Here is a 12,020-nt window from a genome sequence, read left to right on the forward strand (position 1 = left end):
CCACTGTGTGTTGGTTTTGGCTCTTTCGGAATACTGAATATACGGACATTATTTCGTCGGCTGTATTATTCTGAGGAATTGAGTTGCCCAGAATGATAGTTAACATATTCTTGAATGTTAATTGCATTTTGTTTGGCTTGTTCATGGTTTTGCTCAACTTGTTTTTCTAGCAGTTTGACTTGTTCTTTTAGTTCATCATTTTCCTTTTCCTTTTCAAATAATTTACCTTCAAGAATTTAGATTCTGTTTTCGACCGATTTCAGGAACTCGTTTTTTTTGTTTGATTAATGATGTCCACTATCATCAGTTTAAAGCTGGAATCTTTGCCAGAGAACAAGTTTTCTAGTTTTGTATTTATATCCGCTAGGGCCTTTTTTATTTCTGCCATTTCGTAACCTTGTACTTTGTTAGTTTCTAGTATTTCATGTTCAGGTATTTCGCTTATTGTGTTATGATTTGAATGCTGTTTTCCTTTCTTCTTTTTCTGTTTTATTTTATTATCATGTATGTCATTGTCTTTAGTTGATTTTAAGCTTATGTCTAACTCACTGCTGCTGGAGCTGTGTTTTTTTTTAGATGCATAGGTCATCGCATTGTTTTGATCGCTTTGACTTTTTTGGTAACTATACTATCATTTTAGTTTTGTATTAGGAGGCTAAGTCATGATATCCTCATGCATAGAGTCGATCAACTAGCTAAGATGGCCGCCTATAACCTACTACCTTTGTAGATTCGAAAAAATAAAATCATCTACATTATGTTTATGTTTTGTAATATCACAAAAAGTACTGACTTTGTTTGATACAGGCGATTTTGTATTCCTGTTAGTCCAAAAATTCGCACTCTAGTATCCTTTTTTCACACTTAAATCCAATAATTTCTGCCCCGACATAAACACACGTCCTCCCTTGACCACGCTCACTCACTCCCCCCTGTCTTCATTATTGCGATGACTTTGTAGCATCTTTGTAATGCCAACACTTTTGTTATGACTACAATATTGTAATGGCTTCATAAAAAATAATGACTTTATTTTAACTCTTTCCCACTCAGAATGAAAGTGAAAATGGCTACATGCAACCAGCATAAAACCAGAACAGCCTGCAAGAAACTCGTTGTCTGTTTAGGTTTTATGCTGTTTGCTGCTCATCAGTATCGTAGGGCTGGAAATGAAGCTTTTAAAACTTGAATCTGATAAGAAAGGTTTTTAATTCAATAATATTTTCTCAGGGATTACAAATGCATCAAAGTGCGTATCTGAGTGATAAAGGGTTAATCACTACTTTTTGTTACAGTGAAGTGGTCAACACATTTCGATACTTGGTCAGCTACAACGGTATAGTGCATCATGCCCAGTATTACTATGGCAACCTACCTGCAATTGTGTCATACATCAACGGACATTTGAATACGGCAAATGGTCTGGGTCAGAACTACACGCACATGCCTGGAGCGCAGCTGTATTATGAACAAGAGGTAATTTAGAGCGAACATTAGCAATTTTTATCAAGCCAATACATAAATATGTAACTGTGTTGTAGTTGTTTTAAAAATGCTTCCCGTAAATGGTATTGTGATAAAAGTTTTGTTGCATTAATATTTTAATTGGTAATGTACCAATTGGTATTAGTTCTAGATGTTATCATTAAACACAGCAATTACATTTTTGGGTACTGACCTTAAGATTTATGTTGACAGTTTATATTAAGTGCATGCATAGTGACTTAAATATTTATTTTGTCCTATAGTAACATGCCTGAAGCATTATTATCATTATTATTATTATTTTTATTTTTTCAAAGCCCTTTATTCAGGGAAGCCTAGGCTTAATGCAGTGCAAACAGGCTAATTACTGACAACACTTTTCACCTCAAATGGATTTTCTCTAAGAAGAGACTTCTTTTAAAGGAAAAAATCCATAAAAGAGGACGACACTTTATGAACATGTGTTAAGCCCAGTTTTTCCAGAATGCTACTTTATATATATATTTTTTGTTAATAGCTCACCTGATTGCTCAGGTGAGCATTTGTGATCGGTCTTTGTCCGTTGGTCGTCCAAATTTGGTTTGTAAACACTCTAGAGGCCACATTTCTTGTCCGATCTTCCTGAAAGTTGGTCAGAAGATTTGTCCCAATGATACCTCGATCTAGTTCGAAACTGGGTCATGCTGGTTCAAAAACTAGGTCAGTAGGTCAAAAAATGACAAACCTTGTAAACACTGTAGAAGTCACATTTCATGCCCAATCTTCATGTAAGTTTGTCAAAATGTTTGTCTTAATGATATGTTGGTTGAATTCAAAAGTTGTTCCGGTCCGTTGAAGAACATGGCCGCCATTGGGCAGGGCAGTTTTCCTTATTTGGCTGTTGAGAAACCTTGTAAACACTCTAGAGGCCACATTTCTTGTCCGATCTTCATGAAACTTGGTCAGAAGATTTGTCCCAATGATACCTCGATCGAGTTTAAAACTGGGTCAAAAAGTATGTCACTAGGTTAAAAAAAAGAAAAACCTTGTAAACACTGTAGAAGTCACATTTTATGCCCAATCTTCATGTAACTTTGTCAAAATGTTCTTCATGTAGCTTTGTCAAAATGTTTGTCTTAATGATATGTTGGTTAAGTTCAAAAGTGGTTCCTGTCCATTGAAAAACATGGCCACCAGTGGCCAGGGCAGTTTTCCTTATTTGGCTATAGAGAAACCTTGTGAACAGTCTTGAAGTCACCATTTTTGCCCAATCATCATGAAACTTGGTCAAAACATTGGTTTTATTGATATCTCGGACGAGTTTGAAAATGGTCCAGATCGGTGAAAAAACATGGCTGCTAGTGGAAGGGCAGTTTTCCCCATATGTATATAGTGAAAACATGTGAACTCTCAAGAAGTCACATTTTTCGCCCGATTTTCATGAAATTTGGTCAGAACATTTGTTTCCTAGATTCAAAAGTTAAGTTTGAAAATGGTTCTAGTCCGTTGAAAAACATGGCTGCTAGGGGGGGGGACGCATTTTCCGTATATATATTCACAAAAGCTTGTTAACACTGTAGAAGTCACATTTTTTGCCCATTCATCATATAACTTGGTGAAAACATTGGTTTTTAGCTCACCTGAGCGATAGCTCGGGGTGAGCTATTGTGATCACTCACCGTCCGGCGTCCGTCCGTCCGTCCGTCTGTCTGTCTGTCTGTCTGTCTGTCTGTAAACAATTTGTAAACATCTTCTTCTACTAAACCATTGAGCCAATTTCAACTAAATTTCATGTGGAGCATCCCTAGGTCATGGGACAAAAGAATTGTTAAAAAAAATTTGATCACATAACCGAGATGGCCGCCATGACCATATATGGTAAAAACCTTAAAAAATCTTCTTGTCAGAAACCGCTCATCAGATTTTCAAAAAATTTCACAGGGATGACCTTTGAAGGCTCCCCTGAAAAGTTGTTCAAAGAAATTTGATTCGTCAAAAAACATGGCCGCAGGAGCTCGTTGAACTTTGCATGTTTATTCGTTTTTGCCTATTTTGTGAAAACTTTCAAAAATCTTCCACATTTTTTGTCCGATCCTTTCCAAATTTGCACAGTGTCTTTATATCAATGAGGACACAAACCCTACAAAAAATGAGCATTATTGGTCCATATATGAAGTACAGAATTACCTCCCCTTGAATTGAGAAAATGGTGTTTATGCAATAAAGTCCAAATTTTTCATCCAATTCTTTCCAAACTTGTAAGGATTTAGCATGGTTCAAACAAGGGAAACAACTACGGTTTATGCATGTTCTTTTTATTACAGATTTGCCTCCCTTTAATTCATTCAAAATCTCATTTTACAGCAGAGATTCCAAATCTGACCTGTAAATGAGCCCCATATTTACTGCCAGTGCTAGGTTACCTTTTCCCATTTGATCATTCTTAAGTATTGGTCTTGTAATGCTGCTACTGCTTCTGCTACTGCTACTGCTACTACTACTACTACTACTACTACTACTACTACTACTAATAATAATAATAATACTTCTACTACTACTACTACTACTTCTACTACTACTACTACTACTACTACTACTACTACTACTACTACTACTACTACTACTACTACAACTTCTATTACTACTACTACTACTACTACTACTACTACTACTACTACTACTACTACTACTACTACTACTACTACTACTACTACTACTACACCACCACCACCACCACCACCACCACCACCACCACCACCACCACCACCACCACCACCACCACCACCACCACCATTCACAGTGACAAAAAACGTATTCACACAATGGCTGCTACTACAACTTATAGCCCATATAGGGGGGCATGCATGTTTTACAAACAGCCCTTGTTTCTATGGGATTTTAACCACAACTGTTCATGTTTATCTCCGACACATATTTTTAGGTCACCTGTCATGAAGTGACACGGTGAGCTTATGTGATCGTGTGATGTCCGGCGTCCGTTGTGCGTGCCTGCGTGTGTCCGTGCGTCCGTCCGTCAACAATTTGTTTGTGTAGACAGTAGAGGTCACAGTTTGCATCCAATCTTGATGAAATTTGGTCAAAATGTTTATCTTGATGAAATCCGGTTTGGGATTGTATTTGGGTCATCTGGGGTCAAAAACAAGGTCACTAGGTCAAATAATAGAACAACCTTCTGTAGACAATAGAGGTCACAGTTTTCATCCAATCTTTATGAAATTTGGTCAGAATGTTTATCTTGTTGAAATCTGGGTTGGGATTTTATTTGGGTCATCTGGGGTCAAAAACTAGGTCACTAGGTCAAATAATAGAAAAACCTTGTGTAGACATTAGAGATCACAGTTTTCATCCAACCTTTATGAAATTTGGTCAGAATTCTTGATGAAATCTGGGTGGGATTGTATTTGGGTCATCTGGGGTTAAAAATCTAGGTCAAATAAATAGAAAAACCTTGTGTTGACAATAGAGGTCACAGTTTTCATCCAATATTTCTGAACTGTGGTCAGAATGTTTATCTTGATGAAATCTGGATTGGGATTGTTTTTGGGTCATCTAGAGTCAGGAACTAGGTCACTAGGTCAAATCATAGAAAAACATTGTGTAGACAATAGAGGTCATAGTTTTCATCTGATCTTAATGAGTCAGGTGAGCGATTCAGGGCCATCATGGCCCTCTTGTAGTTATATCTCAGATGAGTTCAAAGATGTTCCCAATCGGTCTAAAAACATGGCCGCTAGTGGGGGGTGGGGCAGTTTTCCTTATATGACTATAGAGAAACCTTGTGAACACTCTAGAAGTCACATGTTTTGCCTAATCATTGTGAAACTTAGTTAAGACATTGGTTTTATTGATATCTCGAACAAATTGGAAAATGGCTCAGATCGGTGAAAAAAACACACTTTTTAGCTCACCTGATTGCTCAGGTGAGGTTTTAGGATCGGTCTTTGTCCATCGTCTGTCTGTCCGTCCACATTTGGTTTGTAAACACTCTAGCATTCACATTTTTCAAGCATTCTTTATCAAAGTTGCTGAGAAGCTGTATGGCCACAAGATCTCAGTCAATGTTGACAATGAGCAAAATCGCATAATAAATGCCTGAATTATTGCCCTTAGATTGTCAAAATGTTTATGATATTATACAAAATCCTTGTAAACACTCTAGAGGTCACAATTTTGTTTCAGAATTTATGAATCTTGGTCATAATATTTTTTTGGTAAGCAAAGTTTGATGTTTGGTCTGATGGATGAACCGACTCCTCACAGGTGAGCGAACTAGGCCATCTTGTTATTATTAATATTATTATTAGGAGAAGTATTATTAACTTTATTTTTTCAGGTCATGAGACTGCTGTTCACCTCTGCGATCGCGGAACTGGATTACACCAATGTTGCATCCTCCATTATCAATTCCTTGAGCACAGGCTGGCACTGTGAGTTCATAATTGAGCCTCGGTCTGGGAAACCTGGGCTTAATGAATTGGTGTAAAGTGTCGTCCCAGATTAGTCTGTAAAGTCCCCACAGACTAATCAGGGACGATACTTTCTGCTTTAAAGGGTTTTTCGCTTAAAGAAGGTCTCTTCTAAACAAAATCTAGTCTCCACAAATTTTTGTTTCATTTTCCACAGCCATGTACAATAGGGCCAAATATCCCAGAGCTGGTCTCATTTAAGAAGCATAAAATTATGACTAGGCAAGAAAAATATATAACACATACCAAAAGAAAAACAAAACAAATGCTTAACAAATACATATATATGAAGGAGATCTATATACTAACACTTCAAGCATTATACTTGTTTAATTTTTTTTAACCTTTTTTACAAAGGCATTTTTTATGTACTGACAGCTTAGCATACTGATATTTTAGTTTTTTAGTCTAGAACAATGTTACTTTAGTCTAACGTTACTTTAGTCTAGAACAATGTTACTTTTAGTCTAGAACAACGTTACTTTTCTCTTTTATAGCTTTCAACTCCTACTCATCCGGCCTTACAGCGCTAATCATTCATCAAGAAGAAGTGTTTGTTGGCGACTTGTAAGTTAGCTTGCCGAAATACAAAATCTCTACAATGTACTTTGATATATTTAAACCCTTAACCACTCAGAGACGCACTTTTACACATTGACAGTCTCTTTGAAAATCAAATTAAATTATAGACCTCTCTTAATAGATTCAAGATTTAAAGTCTTTATTTCCAACCCTAGGCTACTGATGAGCAGCAAACAGCACTAAATCTAAACAGGCTGTGAGTTTCTCACGGTTTGTTCTGGTTTTATGCTGGTTATTCATAAGCCTTTTCCACTTTGCTTTTGAGTGATGAAAAGGTTAAAGGCTATTTGGAAATGTTTGTTACTTAACCATGAACTACACAAGTTCATGTGCAAGGTTTAAATCAGTTGGTAATTGTAATAGTCACCCTAAGCGCTAAACCTTTTTTCATAATTCTTACCTTAATCAAATGTTAATGTTTAAATTATTACATGTATATAATATATCAGAATTATATGCACATGATTGATTATGCATGAAGCTTTTTTAAACAAAATATTAACAGCATTTTGTTTTTAATTTAAATTCCAACGGTATCCAACGGTGACCTGATGACATGCATATGAGCCTGGCTCTGCTAAAACTAGGTTTAATGCATGTATGTAACGTGTTGTCCCAGATTAGCCTGTGCAGTCTGCACAGGCTAATCAGGAACAACACTTTCCGCTTTTATGATATTTTTCGTATAAAGAAAGTCTCTTCTCATCAAAAATTCAAGTTAGGCAGACTGCACAGGCTAAACTGGGACGACACTTTGCGTACATTCATTAAACCCCATGTATCAGAGCCAGACTAATTTGTTTGGGGATTGTTTTCAGACAATACTGGCAGATCTCGTTCATCCTCAAGACCCCTTACATTGACCCGATCCAGACCCGGTTCGTTCAGAGGGTCACAGAGAAGCTCCTGGAAACCAGCTTCAAGGCGGTTTCCATCAGCAACCAGGCCTATACCCTTATAGGTTACATTATACTAAATAATAGAGTAATTTAGGGGTATACTCTCTAAAGAAATCAACAGTGGGTTTTGATTTGTGTCGAGTTCTTTCTTTGTTTTGTACAAGACATAGATTTTGTATTGCTCAAATGGTTTCACCTTAGAATGCCCTTTAAGAAAATGTATGATAACGGAGGTCTTTGTGTGCAGAATGTTGCATTTATTTTTGCTGTTGCTTTTATAATTTTTGCTGTTGCTTTTATATTGAAATATATAAAGAATATATATATTTTGTATATTGTGACCTCTTAGACAAGGCTTATGAGGCCAGTACAGTGTTGAGAAGAAGTTGGGCCTTTACGCTGACTTTTAAGGAGATGGTGTATGAAGTGGATTGGGCGGGTTTCGAGCGTGTGATTAAACTAGAGTGGTGCCGGCATGTGGGTGAGCAGAAGATATTTACATTTGTATATTTTTCCATTGTTTACACACAACACATTTTGAATGCCAATTTATTTAATTTTCTTATTATTGAGCCTCCCTTTGGAAAAACTGCATGAAGTGTTGTCCCAGATTAGCCTCTGCAGTCCCTACAGGCTAATCAGGGATTTCTGCCTACACTGGATTTTGGCTTAGAGGAGATTTTGTTTAAACGAATAACATTATTTAAGTGGTAATTGGCATCCCTAATTAGCTTGTTCAGACTGCACATGCTTATCTAGGACAACACTCTACATGCATGCATTTAGCTTGATTTTGTCATAGCTTAGCTCGATGGATTATTTAATAATTGGTTTAATTACAACAATTTTGAATGTCAATTAATTTTTAATTTTATTTATTTTTTTTTAATTTGCTATACAGCTGTATATAAAAGTGTGATTTCTTTGTTAGGTTTAAAGTGATGTAATTGTACAATAGTAACTGAATTTAAGAAAATATCTTTGCGCATTACTTGCCTGTTAATTATTACTGAAGGCAGGAACATGTTTAGCTGTAATAACTGAATCAGTTGCATCCCTTTTTGCGTGCACAAACTTGCATTTATTTGTCTCAACACAGGTTCTAACTGTTTCTGGGAAGTGAAGATAAAAGACCAGGAACAAGTTGTGGATAGATATGGGTGCGAATTTGTACAAGACTTTTGAAAGTTCTTTCTTAAAAATATTAGTTTTTAAAAGGTTTAAAATCTCCTTATGTGTCAATATTATATTTTCTTCAAAAATATTTAAAATTATATGCTTATTTTTTTATCAGACATGTTAGTACCATATTGCCAACATCCCTATGTTTGTTAGTTAATGAAACAGTATTGTTTGAACTAATATGAAACATTTTGATATTATTAATGTTTCTGTTGGCCATGCAAATTAAATGATACAAATTATTTTATAAGTAAAATTTCCAAATATCTTTAGCCATTACTTTATTACATGTTCATATCTACATGCACAATGTTTCCTTTTAACTACAGAACAACAATAACATAAAGTCTTAAGCCCTTTACCACTTAGATACATTTTTAAACACGTGTGTAGTCCCTTAGAAAGTTATATTTAAGAGTTTTCTTACAAGATTCAAGGTTTAAAGGCCTCATTTTCAACCCTTAGATACCGATGAGCGGCAAACAGCATAAAACCTCGACAGATTGTGAGTTACTCGAAGGCTGTTCTGGTTTTATACTGTTTGTACATAGCCATTTTAATTTTGCTTTTGAGTGGGAAAGCCTTTAAACATCTTTCATAATTACAATTGATACAATCAGCATATTCCATGTACATAAGAAAAGTAAATAACCACACGTCTATTCTTGTTACAGCGCCATCTACTGGCGACTGGTCTATTTCATCTACCTGGAAGCAGGCGCAGGCTACTTTGTCCAGAATCCTCACACCACCCTTTTGAGGCCTTCTGTCGCGAACTATCCAAGCCAGTTCGGATTCAATTACACTGCCGTGAACGTGGACTACCTTATTGACACGAGATTTCTGTTCACTGTGTACACAGACACAGAAATAACACAAGTCACTACTGGCTTTGTCGACAAATTAAAGACGTTTTTCTTAACCCATGTCCAAGGTAAAGAAGTAACAATTCAATGAGGACATGATATTGTTTTTCCTACATGTGTTTGTTTTATTGAATAAAAAGTATGTCAGTTCAATCATGTTTAAAGTAAAGTTTCGCATAACAACAAAAAATCACATAAAGTTTTTGTAGCATCATGTTATAAAGCATTATCATGCAACATGCAATACAAATCTGAAAAGTAATACAATATAAGCAAAGAAAAACAACATTATCACTGTTCATAATAAATTGACAGGTTTAATGTCTATTAATTATAAAGCTATAACACAAATTTCAAAAGATTTCATGTTATATATTTTATCATTAAAAATATTATTCTATTATATAGATTCAATTTTTAAAGTCCTCATTTCCAATGTTTTAAAAAACATGAAGTAATTGAACTATTTAATTGCGCAATTATTGCAGGCGTGACATTGGATTGGTGGAAAGACACAGAAATAAGAGTCATCACTCAAAGACAAGTGTTCACTTCAAGGTATAAAAAATAAACCAATTGAATATTAGAGGGGGTAATCATGTGACAAATAAGATGGCGACGTCCATGCAGAGACAGGTATTTGTCGCCATTGTTATACCCTTTATTACTTGTATTACCCTCCACCACTTAGATATGCATTTTGACACATTTGTTGTCCCTTAGCAACTCAAACTTAATTAAAGACCTTTCTTACTAAATTCAAGTTTTTAAGGCTTCATTTCCAACTCTTAGATACTGATGAGCAGCAACAGCATAAAACCTGAACAGCCAGCTGTTCTGGTTTTATGCTGGTTGCAAAAGCCATTTTCACTTTGCTTTTATTGTGGAAAGGGTTAATTGTTAAAATGCCGCTCACTTTTCAGCCATATCAGCAAGAAAGTGATAAGCGTTTTGTTCGTATTAATATTCGCTCTTTATCTCGACTTTACTCGCTGCAAATTGAAATGATATAAACGCTAATCACTTCCTTGCCAATATGGCTGGAAAGTCCGAGTGGCATTTTAGTTATTAATAATATAGTAATAAAGGGTATTAATTGGCAAAAATTTGCTGTCTATGCATGAATTTCGCCATTTTTCATAACGTGATTACCCCTGCTGTATATGATAAGATTGAGCCGGAGGAGTACTAGATACCCTTGGTCGGTCCGTGTGTCTGTGCATACCTCTATCCCTGGTTTGTCTATGTGTCTGTGCATCCATGTGTATGTTCCGAATCTGGAAGCTGCGATTAACTCAAAAAAGAAAGTTATTAAACATATATAAGTATGAAACTTGGTATCAGGATAGAGGGCCATATGGGAAATATTATTTTGATTTTTTTTTTAATTCTTAAAAATATGAGTACTGGAATAACGAAAAAGTACCATAGCCAGTAGTTCCCTTACAGCTTTATAAGAAAACTAAAATCTACATCATGCCATAACTAAAAATTACTTAATATAGGTAAATATATTATGGAGTCCCTGATCTTACTGTGACATCATTCCCATGGTATGGTACCGCATGTTTGTCTGTTACAAAACCCTTGATGTAATTTGTTTTTAGCTCTACAGGCCGAAGGCCTGAAGAGCTTATGTCATGGCGTGGTTTCTGTCGTCCGTCTGAGCGTGTGTTAGACTTTTTCTTGTTTACGTGATAAAGTCCACAGTTTTCATCCGATTCTTCTCAAACTTGTTCAGTGTCTTTATATAAATGAGGACTCGAACCCTATTGAAAATTGGTTACATCAGAGTAAAAAGTCCAGAATTATCTCCCATTGAATTTGAGAAAATTAGTGAAATACGGCTTGTTTACGCAATAAAGTCCACAGTTTTCATCCAATCATTTCTTAACTTGAACAGTGTCTGTATCTGAATGATGAAACAAACCCTATTGAAAATGAGTAATAACGGAGTTATAATTCCAGAATTATCTCCCCTTGAATTTGAGAAAAAAATAAAAATTCATTTTTGTTATGTGATAAAGTCCAAAATTTTCATCCAATTCTTGGCAAACTTGCAGTGTCTTTGTATCAATGAGGACTCAAACCCTTTTTATGCCCCCCTTCGAAGAAGAGGGGGTATATTGTTTAGCACATGTCGGTTCGTCCGTCGGTCTGTCGGTCGGTCCGTCCACCATATGGTTTCCAGATGATAACTCAAGAACGCTATAAGGCCTAGGATCATGAAACTTCATACTACGTACATTGATCATGACTGGCAGATGACCCCTACTGATTTTCAGGTCACTAGGTCAAAGGTCAAGGGCACAGTGACTCGAAATAGTAAAATGATTTCTGGATGATAACTCAAGAATGCCTAGGCCTAGGATCATGAAACTTTATAGGTACATTGATCATAATTGGCAGATGACCCCTATTGATTTTCAGGTCACTAGGTCAAAGGTCAAGGTCACAGTGACTCGAAACAGTAAAATGGTTTCTGGATGATAACTCAAGAATGCTTACGCCTGGGATCATAAAACTTCATAGGTACATTG

General features: G+C 35.9%; 1 protein-coding gene across 1 annotated transcript in view; it reads left to right on the forward strand.

Moving 5' to 3' along the window:
- The window catches only part of LOC127831604 (uncharacterized), a 114,252-nt gene that overhangs the window by 75,230 nt on the left and 27,002 nt on the right, over nt 1-12,020 (forward strand). Inside the window, exons 51-58 of the mRNA XM_052356582.1 lie at nt 1,296-1,476; nt 5,819-5,912; nt 6,449-6,518; nt 7,352-7,494; nt 7,782-7,913; nt 8,532-8,592; nt 9,289-9,548; nt 9,969-10,038. Of these exons, the coding sequence (XP_052212542.1) occupies nt 1,296-1,476; nt 5,819-5,912; nt 6,449-6,518; nt 7,352-7,494; nt 7,782-7,913; nt 8,532-8,592; nt 9,289-9,548; nt 9,969-10,038 (1,011 nt within the window). The remainder of the gene's footprint in view (nt 1-1,295; nt 1,477-5,818; nt 5,913-6,448; nt 6,519-7,351; nt 7,495-7,781; nt 7,914-8,531; nt 8,593-9,288; nt 9,549-9,968; nt 10,039-12,020) is intronic.

The sequence above is a fragment of the Dreissena polymorpha genome, chromosome 5 (genome assembly GCF_020536995.1).
Source record: "Dreissena polymorpha isolate Duluth1 chromosome 5, UMN_Dpol_1.0, whole genome shotgun sequence".
NCBI classification, from domain to species: domain Eukaryota; kingdom Metazoa; phylum Mollusca; class Bivalvia; order Myida; family Dreissenidae; genus Dreissena; species Dreissena polymorpha.